We start from the raw sequence: 20,092 nt of genomic DNA on the forward strand, positions 1-20,092 counted from the left end.
TTTTAACTGGGGCTCTGCATGCAGAATGCTGGCGGTGTCCTTTTTAATGACAGTGGAGCTCAAAGAATCTTTGCTGCAAGATCTCATAAATGGTAGACAACATTGTTATGAATCAGACCCGCAAAACCATTTACTTCAGGTCAGTGTTCCTCCCCCCAATACCTAAACAGTGTTGAGTTACAGTAGAACTCCCAACCAATTCAGTTACTTCTAATAGTTATAATTGTATTCTACAACAATAAATTCATTAGACTCATGTGGCTAGGACACTTAAAACAAAATGTTATTCAAACACTTCTAGATATGAAAAGCCCGGGGTTAAAATTAGCTTTTAATGATAGAAAAACAATTAACAAAGAAGGAAAATATCATCTTGTTGACATTTTTGTTTACCATCTTCTCAAGTTGAAGGACAGTGGGTCTGATTCTTTACTTCCTTGCGTGTTTAGTTTAGTCAATTAGACCAGTAGATATGAAACAGTGGATATGAAAGACTAGCACATATAGATACACTACACTAGTGTTCTACACTCACTATGCACCGGAGTGACAAGACAGGGTGCAAAACAAGAAACAGGCACTGTGTTTTCATCACTAGTCTTTTAAACTTTCACTTGCACTCTGATTTGTTTATTTCTGAATGAGGAAATTGGCTACAGAGATAAATTATCTTTCTGGAAGAATTCAAATCTAATAGCCCCACTCCAGGCAAAAACTTCATAGACTATGAAATGTCCAGATGGAGAGGGAAGTCAAATAAAGGTCTCAGAACAAATATTTACTACTGGGTAGATTTATTATCCTGAATGGTCCCATAGAAGTCAAGGGACTTGATTCATAGGCACACTATGGTGCGTTTGCATAACTTCACTAGTGCAAAGGGACCATACATCCAATTTAAGTGGCTGCTCAGGAAGTTTCCACCTGGTGTAGAGCTCTACACCATGACTCTTCACAGCCCTACTCATAATTGCTGTCGCTGGGAGAAAGGAGCATAGACAGAGTCTCTGCTTTCCTGATATTCCCAGCTGCCAGAACTGTTTCTTTGGGCCACCATACCAGGCTGAAAATTACAGCAGCCTTGAACTTGCTCTAATTAACACTATGGCATGAACAGGACACTGACCAGCACCAGGATGATGGAGCTATAAGGGTTGCATGAATGCCTGGAGTCAAAGAACAGAGTTGTGGGAAAAGGGCATTTCCCCAACCTTCCCTGCATTAGAATTCTAGCATCCCACACAACTGATCTTCAGTATTAGGCCCAAACCCTTCTCCAAGAAAAGCTACAATAAGTCTAAATGTAAATCATCATTAAGCAAACAGTAAGTCATCTCCTAGCTGGAAGACAGCAATTAGATGCATAGACAGATTAAAATGTACATTGCATGTCATTTTACACAGAGTTCCATCTCAGCACAGACTTTCAGCCTGGTATTTTTACTGTTTTATTGCCTGATCCTCCAAAGTACTGAGTTCCCACAATTCCTATTAACCCCAATAGAAGTTGTGGGAGCTCAGTATTTCCAAGAAATCACTGAGACTCTTTGAAAACCTGGTTCTAAATACCGAGGCAGAATACTCTTCCAATTAAAAGGAAGAAATACTAATGTTAAGCCCATTCCTTGTAGTTTTTAGTTGGCATGAAATTGCTAAGAAATATTCACACTCTTCAGTACAAAAACTTACACATATTTGATCACTCAAGAATCATTACTAGTACACAAAGCTTAGGAAGCATGTTTGCAAAGTTATCACAAATGCATACGTTAAATCAGTGCACATTTGTCAAGCCACACAGATCCTTTTGAAATATACCAATCATATTCTATTTCTACATACTACAGTATACGATAACATGCAAATGGTTAGTTGTTTTCCTTGGGTACCCATTTGTGCATAAATCTTGAGAAAAACATCTGTGAGATAGCATGACTACTGCCTTAAAGAAACCCTGACGAAGTGGGTATTCACCCACGAAAGCTTATGCTCCAATACGTCTGTTAGTCTATAAGGTGCCACAGGACTCTGTTGCTTTTTACAGATCCAGACTAACACGGCTACCCCTCTGATACTTAAAAAAAAAACCATGAAGAGTTGGAATTGTAAATCCAAGTCCTTTGATGCAAAATCTGATTCAGTTTTCTCCAGCATAACTAGTAACACAGAAAAATAGCCAGGACAGAAATCTAGTTGGTTCTAAGTATGTATTAATAAAATTAAGCACACACACACACACAAATGTTTTGTTGCCTAAGCTAGTGCTGTGTCCTTCCTAGGCCCAAAAGAGAACAGCACCATGGGAATGGTAATCCCCCAAATTGCCACAGAGTGATGCAAAGTGATGCCAAATAACCCTATTTAATTCATAAAGATACAAGGTGATAAATAGGCCTTTATAATGGAATCTTGATGAAACTTTATTATGGAGAGGTGGTAGCCTCTCCATAGTTAAAGTAAAATAAAAATAAAGCATAATATTTGTGTTGTAGTTTTCCTCTTCAAAGTGCAGTATGGACATTAACATATTGCTATATGAAAATATTTCCTGCAGTGCATAATCTAAGTTTAAATAGCTCTCCCAGAAAGTTTAGGTTTTAACAGTTGCAAAAGGCATTACAACTCAAGACAGAGGCTCGAAAGACAAGAGAGGGAAGTTCTCACATCCAACAAAAAGTTTGCATCTGTCATTAGAGAACGAAATTCTGCGCTCAATTACACCAATGTAACTCCAGAATAAACTCCAGTGACTTCAGTAGTGCAAGAGAGCAGATCTGAGTCAATTTCTAAAAGATATACATAAAGTGATAGTTTCTTCCACGTAGATTATCCAAAATTCTCACTTAGATTACAGAGAAAAATAAAATCGGCACGGTGACTTGTTTTCTTTTTGAGATATACAGGGATTTGCATAATACAGCCCAGTGAGATGTAAAATTTTGAAAGAACAACCTGTTCAGATTACTCAGTGTGCCTAACCTTTGCACAGCGAGCCTCACAAAGAAAAAAAATCTGCAGACACCTGTAGCTTTGAGAAGGCTCACTTTTTCTCCGCTGCCAGCATAATGAACACAAAGCACCAAATCCATTCCTTATGTAAACAACTGCACCAGGAACAAACATGGCCCTAGACATTTAAACCTCTCCTGATACACTTTCCAATTCTAGCATTTTTTTCTATATATATATAAAAATAAAAGAGATTATATGTTTCTACTTTAGCTAGAAAATAGCACATGGTCATAAGTTTCTGAAAGCATACTAGATGAGCCAAGAAATAATAAAAAACAAACCCCCAAACTCCCAGTGCTTATGTTACTGGACTCGTCGGAAGGAAATGCATCAAGCAAGTTAGAAACATAATCCTAAAACACAGGCTTTCCCGAGGTAAGGCTCCAAAACAAAAGTTGTGCAAGCCTCTTAATTAAACTATTCCAAAAAACAGATTAAAGGGTTTAGAGCAGCTACTAGTCGAAGGCAAATTTCTTCAACAGAGGAAAATAAAGAACACAGCTGGATACAAAGCAAAGCAAAAGTTACAGGACATCTATGCATTTCAAAAAGCATTGTTGGTGGATAAACTGTCTCCTCATGCTGTGCCTAATATACAAAGAAAGCTAGAAGAAAAGGGAGGGAGGGAAATAAAACCAAGAATTAAAACAAAAAGCCTTACCAATTGTAAAGCTAAAGCCATCAATGCTGAAAGTGGCACTCCGGCATTTTTTAAATCCTTCTTTTCTACTGCTTGGCTCTGTCATGATCCTGTCAGTTTGTATTCCAGCAGCAGTAGTTCTCCCCTCGTGAAATCAAAGCTTCTGAGCTAGCAATTAGCTGTCCTTGTATCTCTGCCTGTAGCAGCAGCACTCACACCCGACTTCACACATCTCCTCACGCAGAGAGCTGAATCCGAAAGGCATGCACCCAGCAGTATTCTCCACCCCCTAAAACTGCCGCTGGCATGTTATTGACATGCCTACTCAGAGTTTAACAACTGGTTAGAGGCTCTGGGATCCAAACTTAACAGTCAATTAGTGTAACACTCCTGAGTCAACAAGTCAATTGTCAAATTTCTGGGTAGGAGTTCAGTATACAATTAAAATAATCTGAAGTGTTAAATTTTGCTAGAATCTAAGCACTGGCACTCCTTGTATTCCATGTAGTTTTGGATATATTTTGCTTTCCACAACCAACTCTCTGTACAATTTTTCTTGAGTATGTACCCGAATATCTAAACTGTATTGTTACATTTATTCACCTAAATTTGGGTTATTACTGATTATGCACTATATGTATCTTATGACTTTTAAAACAAACACAAAGTATTTGTGGATAATCTAAGCACTATACCCAGATGTGCAGACACTCTTTTCTTAGCCTGCGTACTATATAATTTTTTAACATTAGCTTTAAACCCCTGCCTTTATAGCTCTCCTAGTTTATAGAGGCTTCATATGTGCAGCAAATTATGTGCTCAAATTCCAGCCCAGTGCTTGTGGACAACACTGGTGTTTTAATCCCACTCGAGGTATAATGCACCATCAATAAATAGTTTCTTATACTGGTTGTAGATCTTTGAAAACACATATATTGGCAGGAATTTAACCATTAGAGCAGATACAACTATGAGACACTACTAAAAATAAATTATCAGTGACAATGAAGCATCCAGCAAAACCTGTGAAAAACTGAAAAGTCTGCAGGCTCTATCTTTCCTCAGCAGTTGCAACCACAAGGATAATATATTGCACTTAGCACTTTTGTCCAAGGATCTCCAAGAACTTTGACAAAATTAACTAAGCTTTGCAATACACTGGTGAAATAAGTAAGCATTACTGCCATTTTTATGAATGGGCAAACTGGAGCAGAGCAGGTAAGAAACTTGATGATGTTCGCATAGCAGGTTAGTGGCAGACCAGGAATAAATAGCATGCACATGTCCTGGCAAGAACTGTACATGGTGGTTTCATTTCACTCAGGTTCTTGCAAACCTTTTTTCCTGTGGTCTTGACCGTGAATTCCCAACCCCAAAGTGCTTGGATTTCTCGGGTTATAAACTATAATAAAGCTCAGCTAAATTCACTAAGTTTTGCAAAATTTTGGATGGACTCCACATGGATCCATTAAGTTTTGTAAGGTATCCAACCAAAACAGTAACTCAGCTCAAGTTCCTTCAAAGCTTGGGTAAACTATGTCAAACGATTTAAAAACATCAGCAAATCTGGTCAGTTTCAGGCATAAAATCTGAAACCAGGTTAGATTCCTAGGAAAATCTGGAAGAAGGTCACAATTTTGCATAGCTCCAGTCCTTGCTTACTCCCAGTCCGGACTTCTGACTGGTTATTTAGGTCATACACCTACATCAGCACTAATGTACTGCCTAAGAAAGCAAAGGCTTAAAATTGACTCCAAATACCAGAACCAGAATGTACAAAATTAAATGTATCTAATGGAAAAGGTAAAAGTGTGAACCTGCTTTCTTACTGGCTACTGTACTGTAGCCAGTACCAGCTGCTTCAGAGGAAGTTGTAAAAAATCCCAAAACAGACAATTAGGCAATACTTTTGTCTTAGCCCCAGGCAGTCAATATACCATGGCTATCTGTGAGCACAATTCCACTGAAGTCAATGGAATTAAGTCTACTTATGCTGTGTTAAATCTAGCCCAGTGACCTCAATAGTGTAAAGTAATTCCTTGTAAACATTTAAAACTAATTTGCATGTTAAATTAATTCTATAGGCCAAGGTTTCAGCCCAGTATTAACTAGGCCTCCATATTTGGGCCAGAAATTTTGCAGGTGCAAATAACTTGGGCATGATTTTTCACGTACTGTTATGGTAATTCAGATGCTGAAAATGCCTCCATCTTTTATATGTCACTTGTCTTCTTGGACTGTAAATTCATCAGGGCAGAGGCTGTCTCTTACTTATGTCTTGTACCCATTTTACAGGAATGAGGCTGTGATCCTGACTGAGCCTCTTGGCAGTACTGTACTGACAGGAAACTTACATCAGCTGCAGCTGCAATTATTTGCAGCCATACAGTTACAAGTGTAAAATCAGCAATTTTTAAAATCTGTCCTTGTAAAATGTGGCCACTTCAAGAAAGTCTTGAGGGGTGATTTAATAAATGAGGGGGCCTAACTACCTCATGAACAATGTAAAAAAACCAGAACTAGTTTAAAATTCTGTATCTCTATAATCATTTTCTCTGTCACTGGTTATTTAGGTCATACACCTACATCAGCACTAATGTACTGCCTAAGAAAGCAAAGGCTTAAAATTGACTCCAAATACCAGAACCAGAATGTACAAAATTAAATGTATCTAATGGAAAAGGTAAAAGTGTGAACCTGCTTTCTTACTGGCTACTGTACTGTACTGGTTACTTTCTGCTTGATCCCATTTAATTCTTTGCACCTTGCAGAATTAGTGTGTTTCAGCTCCTAGCTAGATTTCAGTTCTGGTGATTATATTCTGCCTTCCTATACCATCACTCCAGTTTCACTTGGGGCATAGTATTCTTCACTTCCTATTCTAAACTGTTGGTAGTGTTGATATATGCTGTTGAAACAGTTTCTGTGGCTGTAATTCAGTGTTGTGTGAAGTGCTCCCTGTATAGAGTTTGTGAATCACTTTGCATGAAAAGCATTGTGTTAATGTAAAATATTTATTATTATTGCTGTAAACAGCACATTGTATCCATGGCAACATTTAACTTGTGAACACAAAAAAAGCAATTACTTTCTCCCCCCTCCCACCTCCGATAACTTTTTTTGAGGGAGGAAGGGGTTGTATATATATTTATGACATATATTAAAACTAAAAATAATCTCAGATTAAACCTTTGATCCATCCAATATATCATCTTGCATCAGTAGCCAGTACCAGCTGCTTCAGAGGAAGTTGTAAAAAATCCCAAAACGGACAATTAGGCAATACTTTTGTCTTAGCCCCAGGCAGTTAGTTTATGTCCTAAAGTCTGAGGTTTTGTATCCATTATAAGTTTTTGTCCTAGCTACCGTAACAGGTAGTTTGTTCACAGTCGTATTAAGGTCTAATCCTTTTCTGAATCCAATTAAGTTTTTTGCCTTAATATCTTGTGAGTGAGTCCCATAAGCTCATAATGTATTGTGTATAAAGATATTTCCGTTTTACAGTTCAAATGTGTCGCTTAATTCTCATTGGATGTCCCCTGCTTCTTGTATAGTGGGAAATGGAAAAATCAGAACTTGGGTGAAAACTTGGCACCACCAGAGTCAATGGCAAAACTTGCACCGACTTCATGGGCCAAGATTCATCCTCTCACTTTTTCTTCTCTATACTATTAATACATGTTATATACCTCTACTGTATCAATACTTAATGTATTCATGTCTTACAATAGCAATAATGAGTGTGGTCCTTACTACATAGCAGGTTAAATCTGTAGTAACATTATGGAAGTTAGTGGGGTTACAATGGGAGGTACAATTGTACAATGAGGTTAGACTCAAGCCCAATGAGTTTATGCCGCCATTTGTAGACATGTCCATTTTTTGGGGGTGCCTGCAACACCTGGAGCCTGATTTTCAGTGGCAGCTAGAATCCACAACTCCTTTGATTTCAGGGATACCGCTGGGTTTTCAGCACAGCTGTAAATCCAGCTCAAAGTGTCCATAAATGGAGACTCAAAACGGAGGCATGAAAAATTCAGATAAAAAGATACTTTTTAAAATGTAAATTTTAATGTCAGGAATGATTAAATTCAGTCGGTCACTAACAGCTTGGAAATATGTTTCTTCATGTACAGAACCAGTCTTGCACCCCCTCAGCTCCCCCTGATCTAAATGGCAGTTGAAAACATTCAGCACCTCAAAAGAATGTTCAGCACTTTGCAGGACTGAACCCTGTAAGTTGTTAACCTGTTTCATTTGAAAGACTGGAACTTGAAATCCCTGTAAATGTCTGATGTGTTTAATTTTCAAGACGTAAAATGTGGTCACATTCCTTAAATTTGATACAGAAATGGTGATATTCTTGACGGAAAGCTTCTATGGTTTTATTGTTCCTAGAAGAACTCCCATCTGGATGCTATCAGAACATTGTCACTGTCAGGAATATTAATTAGATTTTAATTATTTTTGGTCAGGACAGCCGGAAAGCCATAGGAGTTTTTTTTTTAAATGCTCAGGTTTTCTGTTGCTTTTCACTTGTTACAAACCTCACCATTTTCTCCTTCCAAATGGAGTATCCTCCAAAGCATTTAAATGTTCTCTTTGCTTAGGCTATTTTATATTTTCCGCTGTGTGTAGTCATTTTATGCAATTTAAAATGACATCATACCACAGAAAAAATGCAAGTGTACATGCCAAATTCTGGGCACGTGAAAAAAACTGATTAAATTAATAATAGTCTGGATTTAATCTCTGCCATTTTATGCGGGTCCATATCTAAATGGACACTTGTTATGTTCAGAAACAAACTGACTCCAGGTTGTCTGTAAACAGTTGTATAGCTAGCTGGTGGTCCAAATGCACTCTGGTGCAAGCAGTTTCATCACTAACTTCAATAGTGACAAACTGTGGTGTAAGATATACTTCCAATAGCAATTGTCACCAAGTGGGCATAAGTGACAAAGAAGTATCTTGCACTGATGTCGGCATTCAGTGGGGATGCAAAATTAGTATCATTAGAAGTAAGATAGTGGAAAAAGAGGTTGCAGCAGGAAATACAAACATGACAGCGTAAGCTGAAGCACATCCCTGTGTATATGCACACACAGTAACTTATACCTGAACCATGCCTAATATATCTGAGGCCAATAGCAGCCTTGGCAAAAGCAAATGCAGTTCCCATTTATTTAAATAGGAGTTCTGCTGCTTATGCCACAGCTAAATGAGGTCACCACAGAACACCAAATTGGTGTAAGCTACCCTCATTAGGCCAGCTTCTGCTCTTACTTACAATGGTAAAACAAAGTCACAGGTAAGACCAGTGAGGTCAATGGAGTGTAGAATATGGGAGGAAAGTTAGGCTGATTTTGCACCTGCACTGAACCAAGGCCATGATTTTCCTCTCCATTTCACCAGTGTTCCACCAATATACTTCAACTGAAGTCACTGGTTTCACACTTGAAAAAATGGTGTAACAGTAGAAAATCTGGTTGCAAGTCAGTGCAAATTACATTTTACTAATAGGCCAAATTCTGCTGCATGACACCAGTGTGAATCCAGAGTAGCTCTACTGACTTCAGTATATTACTCCAAATTTACATTGGTGTCATGGACAGCAGAATTTTGTCCAATATGCGACTAAGACTATGTTTACACTATGTTGCAGTGTGGACTACAGGGGCGTGAGCTGCAGAATGGACCAAAGTGTTGTGCACTAGTTTCTCCTTGTGCATTCTGCTGGTGCAACCTAACAGGTGCCTAGTTCACATAAACCTTAGTCTTCAGGACTAAGTTAACATGAACTAGGTACCTTTTACGTTGTGTAAGCAGCATCCACAAGGGGAAGTGTAAAAGGGCTCAGCCGAGGCTCGTCCCTCTGCGGGGCTGTGGGGTATCCCACCGCCTCGCACTAGGTCGCTCTGGGCCCAAGCCCTGGGTCAGGGCGGGCCAGTAAACAAACAGTCAGGAGCTTGGGCCCTTAGGCAGGGGCGGAGCCAATAGTTCAATACAAGCCCAGGCCCTAGGTCGGGGGGGGGGCAGCAAACCCACAGTCAGGAGCTCAGGCTTCTGAGCGACTGGTGCGAGGCAGAGACTGCCACCCGTGAGTGGGGTGGCAGGGGGGACGCAGGCCCACCCGCTCCACTGCATCCCAGCCCGGGGCCCTAGCAGCGGCAGAAGACTCACTGCTGCGTCAGTGGGGATCCTGACTGCAACACACTGACATTGGTTCTGGCCCTGCCGCGGCCAGGCCAGGGTCGACTGCCCCTGGGCTACTTCCGGACTCCCCCTCGTAAGGTACCTGGGTTTGGCCGGCATCCTCGGCGGTTCCCAACACCATCGGTTCCTCCGGGTAACTAGCGCTGGGTAGGCTCGGCTGCTCCTCAGGATAGCTGGCGAGGGGCAGGCATGGCCACTCCTCAGGGTAGCTGGCGAGGGGTAGGCTCGGCTGGTCTGGCCAGTCGTCGGGTCAGCCGCAGCCTGCTGGCATCCTCCAACCCAGAGCTAAGCCACGGGCATCTGGCCTCTCCGGCGGCTGGCTTCCAACTGAGCTTTGCAGCGGGGCTTTTCTACTTCCTGTCCTGCGCTGTGACCTCTGGGGGGCGAGCGCAGGATCCACTGGCTCCACCCCCATTGGTGCTAGGGGAGGCTCATCCCTCCGCAGGGCTGTGGGGTATTCCACCGCCTCGCTACAGGAAGTTAGACTGCAACATTTTAATGTATTCTGCAGTTCACATACCCATGGTCAACAATGTGGCTGACTGTAAATAAGTCCAAAGACAATTTAGACAGTCAGTCAGTCCTGTAGACCATAATTAATGTCACTGCTGAATTTAGTCTAGTTCTTTTCCATTAGCTCTCTTCATAAGTCAAGAGTGTGGCAGTCAAGAACAACAATGACTAGTTAACTCAAGTATGCAAATTATGGCATCCTGATTGGCTGCTCATCAGTCACTATTTTCTCTGAAGTCATTCTGCAGCTCGTCAAACCATACAAAGGAAATATGTGCTTTATGAGTCACTCATCACATCATTTGTAGTTCTTGCTGGATTTTCATCTTCTCTCCTCTCCCCTTCCCATTTAGAATGATAGCTTTGAAATATGTTATGCTAAAGAAATTCAAGGGCATGCTGAAGAGGTATTCAGTATTTGTGATGAATATATGTGGCGTGTATGCTGTTATACTCCTGGGGGGGGCAGCTCTTTAGTTGGTGTAAATCAATGAGCTCCACTGACTGAGCTCCAGTGACTTCAATTAAGTTACTCTGGATTGACACTGCAGTAAATGAGATCAGTCTGGCTCTACCTCTCCAGCCAGGAGGTAGGAACTAAGCTGCTTCTGGGGCATTGTTTAAATGGTTCCCCACTGTCAGCAGATGGTACTGTAAATACTAACCTCCACACAACCCTATCCTCATCACATCAGATGAGGAGCCCAGCGTTCAGGCTCCACTGGGCTCTTTGATTAGCTAGCTACGTTTTTCTGCAGAGTAACATAAGGCTAACCATCCTCCTCTAGCAGCTGAGGCATGGCTGTTACCTCTGTGTTCCCAGACCCCCCTTACTTCTGTCTATCTTTTGCCCTTTATCCCTACCCAGAGCACAAGCATACAGGACTTAATGAAAGCGGTACCCCTTGACTTGCCAAATAAAAAATCCTTCATATAACAAAGCCACATAATAAAAAGGCACATATCCTACCAGAGCACATTAGCAAACGAGGCAAAGTGCCTTCAAAATGTTAAAGCCACCCAAGTAATGTGGTCATTCATCAGCCTACATATATTCCAAATCACTCCCTTTCCAAGTCAGCTGCCAGTCTTTAAATCATACCAGCACGAGCAAGTAAAACAGACAGCCAGTTCCAACTTTTATTATCAGGAGTCTAAATATAGACTACGCAGGCCACATTCAATTCCTGAACCCAGAATTTTGACCAGGCCAAAATGTCCTTGTTGCTAAATTGAATGTGGCCTATAATCTATTTGCAGTACTGGCTATTTTCCTTATTGATATGATCAGGATTTAAAGAGTGGAAATTAGCAAAAGTTGCTGGAGAATGTACACATTTTTATTTTCATGTCAAATAGAGATAAATAAGATAATATATGCATACATTCTTACTAGAAGGTTGCTACACAACAGTACTTTATTTCTTAGACTTCAGAACACTAACACATTAAAACTCAAAAACAGAGAGATGCAAAGCAAACTGCTTTCTAAAGCAGAAAGGGACAACTCATCCCACCATTTTCTAGGCTAGTTTCTTCCATTCTGAATTACTCTGATGCATACTTCACTACAGAGCCTCTTAGCCACCAAGCAGGACCAGGAACACCCTGCTCATCAAGTGATAGGTTGCAATTCCAACAGAGTCCTCAAAACACACCCATACAAACAGAAACATTTTCTTAGAATGTCAAAAAAAAATTATGACACAATCACTTTATGATATGCCCTGAGCAAGGGGCAGTGCACAGTTGTGCTATTCCAGGAGTAGTCCAGTAAACAGGTTGTCTCAGTCACAATCTGCTTCTTGATCTCCCCGCTGCTCCAGGGAAGAAGTAAACTGCACCAGGCTTATACTCAGCGCAGTGTGGCATCAGATTTGATCAAATCAGTGTGATCACCCTTTCATCTAATTTGTAATTAGTTACAAAAAGATTCTAATAATATTTATTCATTTTCTATTAGTAACACCAATATGCCCCTTTGGTGTAGCTATAGAGTGGGCTAAAAAAATTTATTGGAAATTGGATTTTCAATGGTAACAACCTTTTTCATGGAAAAAATTCATTGCATCATTTTTGTCCATTTTTCTTTTTTAATTTCTTTTAAAAGTGACAAATCTGACTTTAAAAAAATCATTTGACATGGTGGAGAAAATAAAACAACTCCACTTAAAATAAGACAGTTTTCTCCCCCTTTTTCCACTGGGGGAAAATAAAAGGAGGGGGAGTAATAAAAGAGTAAAGGTGATAAAACAAAAAATGATTTGTTGAAAAGAAAAAGTGAAGAATTTAATACAAAATTAAATTGATTTTTTTTAATTGAAAAAAAAATTGCAACCATCTAGTGATGCTGGAAGGAATTAGGAGGCCAGGTCACATGCACACATCCTCCCGATAGAAATCCAAGGATTAAATAGCACTACTGGACTTCCTGAGGTGGGCCAGGGAGGCAGTGGAGATTGAAGGGCTTTCTTTAATGCACTCATCATACTCAGACCTTTAAGTGAATGTGCATGTGTTGATTGGTTCCAAACCAACCTAAAAGGTTCTGTTCATAAACCTCTTTGCATAGCCCCACTCTCAACAAATGAGGCCACCTTACGAGGCTACGACACATTACTTTCCCCCCCACACTGTTTTGTATTAGTGCAAATGTGAGGGTGAGGAGATTAAATCTATAATATTCTCATTTTGTGACCTCTAGGTTATAGGGTAAGAATATGAAAGAAAACTTAAGCAAACCAAAAATCCTGGGGGAAATGGGCCTTAGCCTTCTAGGCAGTTTCAAGTAGGATCGCTCACAGATAAAGATATCCCTAAGAGTGCATGCTAATGCGTCACATGAGGCAGCAACCAGTTACCAAAGAACATTTGCACTCAGTGGAATTGAAAGACAACCAAAAATTAGCCCACATTACCAATGTTCTAAGTGCCCTGTTCTCCAGTTTGAGTTTTCAACATATTATTTTAAAGGGGGCTCTGCATTTTAATTTAATTTTAAATGACTCTTCTTAAACATTTTAAAAGCCTTATTTACTTTACATACAACAATAGTTTAGTTATATATTATAGACTTATAGAAAAAGACCTTCTAAAAAGGTTAACATGTATTACTGGCACGCCAAACCTTAAATTAGAGTGAATAAATGAAGACTCTGCACCCACTTCTGAAAGGTTGCTGACCCCTGCTTTACAGAGTACTGTCCCACTCCATGCTAAATCCACATTCTGCAAACAGCAGCTGTAATCCATAGATGGTGCTTTTTCAGCAGAGTACCTTTGCAGAGACTGGACATCTAAAGGATTAGTAATGGGATAGATATTGAGCAATTCACCTCCAGGTCACGAGTTCAAATCTAGCTTGCTAGTGTCCAATACCCATCACCATTCTAATGGATTTTTTTGAGACTTACAAAACATGATCTCAGCCAAGCTCAGTGGACAGGCCTCCACTTAAACCTGCTACAGTTGCCACATTTTTGGCAGCTTGTACAGAAAGGCCAAAGGCTGAATGGGTATTTACAGTGAGCTATTTTCACACCATCCACATTGTCCTTCTAGGCCAGCGTTTATGACTGGCAGGACAGTGTAGACCAGTGTTTATGATTGGCAGGACAGTGTAGAAAAGATTGCATTGCTGCTGCCCATGTTGTATAGTAACTGGTTGTGGGTAAACAGAGGATTGCTGTCTCTTGGGTTGCCATTACAGCACTTCTAACAAAAGGATGGTGATAGGAATTACTTTGGGAGTTAACTAAATGGCAAGAGAGCGTATTTATGTGTTGCTGCAATAAAGTTACATTGAAAATAATCCTTATTGCTGATGAGATGTTCTTACATCTACACCATTGTTGATAGTTCAGATTTATGACACATTTGCTTTCCTCTGATTACATTACACACACAAAAAAATATATGTTAAAAGAAAGTTAAAGTTGCAAAGCCGAGCTCTTAAAGTTAAGAAATGCCAGAATTAAGGTTGCCTGCACAACCTAATTCAGCACCCCTATGCATATGCATGATGATATGGTCTAATTACATGATCATATATTGTTTTTTTTCCACAGGACCCATGCCTCATTCTGTGAACAGGCAACCTTAATTCTGGCATTTCTAAAATGTTAAGCACTTTACTTTTCAATCTTAACTATTTTTAATATAGATTTGTGTGTGTAATTTCCTAGGATTAAAAAAAACCTAAAAAGTCAAAATTCTATTCTGTGGAATCATGCTGATTATGGATCATTATCTATACCATCCACAGGAGACCAACTTGAGAGAGAGCTGTACTTAATTGCTAGCCACTTTTGAGTTTGGGAAATAATTGCTCAGGGAACGATGACCAAGCTGTTAATTCACTAACATTGCACTCTGCAAACCAACATAGGAGTGGCAAACAAGGTAGTGCTAAAAGAAAACAGATTTAATCCACCTGTTTAGCATCCTGTAGCTAACCTACTTGTAAGATTATTAACTTTCTGGTTACTTTACTATATTCACATTGTGACTGCTGTAGTATAATGTTTTAATATTAGAAACTCTTATTTTGGTTCATTTGCACCTAAATTTATGTCTGATACCAGCAAAGTATTTTACAGAGTTATTACAGAATTTGATTATTTCTTCTAATAAATATATATACACATCTCATATAAGTGATAAGTGATGCAAACTACCTTGGGGCTTAGTTAGATGTCACTAGAACAGGGGTTGGCAACCTATGGCACGTGTGCCGAAGGCGGCACGCAAGCTGATTTTCAGTGGCACTCACACTGCCCGGGTCCTGGCCACCGGTCCAGGGGGCTTTGCATTTTAATTTAATTTTAAATGAAGCTTCTTAAACATTTTTAAAACCTTATTTACTTTACATACAACAATAGTTTAGTTACATATTAGATTTATAGAACGTTAAAATGTATTACTGGCACGTGAAACCTTAAATTAGAGTGAATAAATGAAGACTCGGCACACCACGTCTGAAAGGTTGCCGACCCCTGCGCTAGAACATAGATGGCTGCTATTCTGATATGACCATTTGGCACATAATCCTTGCCGCAGTTCCTGGAAAAATTAAGATGTAAAAATCAGGTGTATATTTAATTTGTTCTATCTAATAACGGAACAAACAAGTACCAAATTCACACAAATTGCAAATCAGAGGCAATGGCAGAGAGAAAGAAATCATTGTTTAATATTGTGAGGGTTGGATTAAAAAAATAGATGTGGCCTATAAAACAGGTTTTTAGACGTAGGTGGTGTTGCCTGGGGGTGAGAAATAGTTCGCGTTACCTCATCAGTGTCTAAGTTTTATCATATCTGTTTTATTGGCAAATGTCCACAGCCATTTCAAGAAATCTTTTTTTCCTAACTTAATTTTTTAGCCAGGGATCCTTTAAGAGGCTATTTGATTAGTTTCAGTGTATCACTCAAATCCCTGTCCATCCACAAGTGGAATCACACCATTGCCCTGGCTATAGAGGAGGAATGATGTTATTACCCTCCTATAATGAGGGCATACTGAATTGTATTATTGTCATCTGTCACTGTCTGAGATTTACATAACAATTTTTGTATTTTCTCTGCTATGTAGAAGTTCTAGAGAACGATCTGCATGGATAACTGCAATTCAGTCACTAGGTGCCTGAGAAACACATAAGGCATAGATCTATGTTTGAAGCTGGGCTTCAACTAGTACTTAATTGTACCAGTGGTGCCTCTCAAGATTGGGATCCATAGGATCTTTGTATGTGATTTATTTCTCCTTGTGGACAGACATTTTTATATAGGAAGCCAATACTAGGCCAGTTTTAGGAGCTGTCAACTAGGCCACTTAAGAGGTTAAAAGAATTAGCTTGGTTTGGCACAGCAGATTTAGTGACTAGAGTGCTTCTACTGGGTCCAAAATTGTAATAATTGATTAATAAATGCATTTCCCTTTATCATCAGAAAACCGGAGACTAGCATCATCTTGGCTTTCCGGGGCCTGTCACTTGATAGGTACATGCTTAACTAAGTAAATCCAGCCCTGGGAAGAAGTGTTTTTGGAAGCTGGAAGGAACTCATGTTCAGATTCCTAAAATTCAAGCTGCCATCCTCAAAGCTGGTGAGGTTGGGGATTTTACAGCCAAATCCACAAACACAAAAAGTTGCCTAAAAATGGAAGGGCCACTATCTTCAATTGAGAGTCCTTAGTATCTCTCAGAGAGCAGAGGAAAGGAGGATTGTTCCAAATCTCTCATATTGGACATGCGATTTAGACAATCTGTCCCACCCTCCACATTCCAAATTACCTCATCTAATCCAGTCTCATATTGTGGAAAAAGTTAACAATAAGTCAGCAGTGAAACCACAAAAGCATGTGCTGATCTTTTAAAAACAGATAAAATTAATTTTATTTGTTTACCTATTTTTTTACCAGTGAGAAGGTCAGAATAATTTTACACAGCACCAATTATGATTTATGTAAAGCATGAGAAGGCTGCAGATGTACTTTGCAACAGTAAACGTGAACTCAAACACCTCTGATAATATACAACCTGCCACTTGACTTAAAAGAGAGCCTGGTTGTATTCAGTTACTCCTGCGCATGCACAAAAGCATGGTGCTGCACAGGTTGCTATTATGCTTTTTTTGGTGCTGACAAAAAATGGTTAAAGAAATACTGAAAGTGATTATTGTAAGTATTGATGTAACACATACCTATGCCTCATATTTAGTAAATATTTAAACTGTTGTATGAGTCACATCCTATTAGATTAATACAATGTTTCAATCTTGAGTTTAGTGTTTGTACCTATTTCTTTTAAAAAACCCTAGTTGTTATACAAAATCTTGCTCCTTGAATATATACTTTTATAACATCTGCTCTGAATAACAGAAGTGTCTTCCTGCACTAACTTTCATTCCCTTTTAAAATATTTTTAGGTAAATCTTTGAAAAAAAAATGGCTCAGGGATCTATGTCCTGAATTTAGTTTGATAATGATTCATAAGGAGTTGGTTTTTTAAACTTCGGAAATATACTGAGCCTTTGATGGTAAAGAAAGTTTGATGCCTTTGATGGTAAAGAATTATTCACTGTGTTTCACTGCACAGTCCGTTATACAAAGAACGATGGCTTTTCTTTTATGAGTCTGGTAGAGCTAGTGAGTGTAGCAGAATGCATTTAGGGCTATTCATCCAATCAGATTGCTTATCAGAAATGCACCATGATGGTAAACATTTGAATAGTTTGCTTCAAGCAAAAAAACATTTTAATACATTGTGACTACATCAGAGGCTCTTTACTCATGAGACCCCTACAGTGAAAATAAGAGGTAACCTCAAGCAATAATAAACTGGCTTTGCTGAACAGAGACAGAACTGCCAATTGTGTCATGGGCCCTAGACTGCTAATAGGTAAAGGCGCTCTGGGGCCTGTGCCTTTGGATTTTGGCAATTTTTCTATTGACTTCAATGGGCTTTGAACCATGCCCTTGGAGATGGAAAAGCCAAGTTCTATCACTGCTGTCTCCATGAAGCTCCCTACAGGCAATGGAGCACTGCAGAAAGATAACCAGAGCTGGTCAAATAAATCTATTTTGACAAATGTCATGATATTTTCCCTATTCACCCAACTTCTGATTTGCATAATTCTGATGTGAACATTTATGAGCATATATTAATTTCATAAATATTTTTCCATCTTCTTTCCAGCTCCAGTGACAAGTGTGAAGCCCTACGTTGCCACAGATTTAGATGAACATTACTAATAATTAACGCACCACCAATCAATGAGCACTTTCAGTGCCTCAGACTCCCAAAGCATTCTTCTGTTGCCAAGTCAACTTGTTCAGCTCTCAGAATGTTCTACAATGAGTGGCTATTGCTGCAAATCAGAAATAAAGCTAAAAATCTTTATTCAGACACACTGAGAGAGACAAACATGCATGGCAAATAGACTTTGACAGCTCCACTTCGGAATATTCCTGTCATTGACTTCACATGAAATTTAAGGATGGAGAAGAGCGGGAAATCACAATGTCTAATAAGAAGTTAGATACCTATCACAGCTCTAGTCGAACTCCCTCCTGGCCCTTTAGCCATTCATCCAACCACTGAATCCCCTGGTGTTTTAAGCCTCCAGTGTCTAAAAGGAGACCAGGTTTTGCCACTGCCTTAGGATCTCTGGGTACACTCTTGGGGTGCAGATCTTCTGTCTGGCAGCCCAAAAAGAAGAGAGTTGCAGCCACAGATTCCCCCCTGCCCAGCCCCTAGAATTGAGCTCACAGACTCCCTCAGCTTAAACATACCCTCTCCCAGAACTCCACAGAAAGATGCAAGCTTTTTGATTTACTTTGACTCAGGTTTGCACATTGCAGTGTGTATGCCAGACCCCTAGGTTTGAGCATAGAACAGAAAAAAGTCTTAACATAGGATTAAAATACAATTTAGATGCTCAAGCCCAGGCTTCTCTAACATGGATCAGTTGACTCAAGTCCCATTGACCCTGGGCTTACACATACCCTATGGGATGTCTAGTTCCCACGGACTTAAGGTATACTGGCAAAAGTGCTTGATGCTAGTATAAGCTGCATCTACACTAGAAGGGTTTGCCAGGATAGCTATACCAGCACTTTAACTTTTCTAATGTAAACATTCTAGCATAAAGAAGGCCTTTCACAGGGATTTGGGTTTTGAAACATGCCTCTGAAAATCTCCCCTGAAGTGACTAAGGGCATGTCTACACTATGAGCACTACAGAGACACAGCTATAGCACTGCATAGATGCTTCCTACAATCAGGCTTCAACACTTTTTGGCTGCGCTGCAGCAGCGCGCGCCGAGAAGCGCAAGCGCGCCAGCGCCGGGAAACTGGGAGAACTCCTCAGCGTCCTCTCTCTCCTCCCCCTGGGGTGGACAGGCGCGGCGCTGGGGGCCGCCGCGCCGCTGCGCTGGCTTGACTACACTGGGCGCTTGTAGCGGCCGCCATGCGCGCAGAGGTGTGTGTGTGCACCCTGCTGCAGCGCTGCAAATTTGTAAGTGTAGCCAAGCCCTGATTGTAGGCAATCCACCTTACCAAGCAGTGGTAGCTAGGTTGATGAAAATTCACCAGTAGCTGGGTCTACACTGTGGGCTAGGTTGATTTAATTATAATGCTTGGGGGTGTGAATATTTCACACTCCTGAGCAACATAGCTAGGTCAATCTAAATTTTAGGTATAGACCAAGGCTTAGTCACATTTGAAAATAACACTTTAGCTTTCAAGTCACTTTGTGCAAACACTTATGAATGTGTTTAACTTTGCTCAGGTAAGTAATTTTTCACGTTAAGCATATGTGTTTGTGAGATCAAGGACCACATTAGCACTTCCTTTCAGCCACAGAAGGCACTCTTCTTTTAATGTACTGATCATTTTATTGGACAAAACTTATTACATTTATAAAATTTGTTTCAAAGTTAAAACCTGATATGTTAACCTATGAAACTCTGAAGATGTTATGATTTTTCAAAGCATCCATTCATACGTTTATTCCACTCATCTTTACAGCTTATACCCTTTTGACAATCAATCACATCTCTCCACCACTCTCTTCACAACCCATTGTAGATTCAGAGTTCGTTCAAAGGATACAAAACACCTCTCTCTGAAACATGAGCTGGCCCCTGAGCCAAGGGAACGTGTGGCCTAACAACAACATTTATAAGCCCTTGTACAATGCAGAAATTGCTAA

At 39.9% G+C, this 20,092-nt stretch overlaps 1 protein-coding gene across 4 annotated transcripts in view; it reads right to left on the reverse strand.

The window, feature by feature from the left end:
• Positions 1-20,092, reverse strand: part of PDE1C (phosphodiesterase 1C) — a 533,093-nt gene that overhangs the window by 442,533 nt on the left and 70,468 nt on the right. The window contains exon 1 of one of the 4 annotated variants that reach the window (XM_039524494.1): positions 9,951-10,007. The exons of 2 other annotated variants lie outside the window; for them this stretch is intronic. In XM_039524494.1, the coding sequence (XP_039380428.1) occupies positions 9,951-9,967 (17 nt within the window). In that variant the 5' untranslated portion in view covers positions 9,968-10,007. Of the gene's footprint in view, positions 1-3,673; positions 3,863-9,950; positions 10,008-20,092 lie in introns of those variants that run through there. One more of the 4 variants, XM_039524495.1, reaches the window with a different exon arrangement.

Source organism: Mauremys reevesii, linkage group 2, assembly GCF_016161935.1.
Source record: "Mauremys reevesii isolate NIE-2019 linkage group 2, ASM1616193v1, whole genome shotgun sequence".
NCBI lineage: Eukaryota > Metazoa > Chordata > Testudines > Geoemydidae > Mauremys > Mauremys reevesii.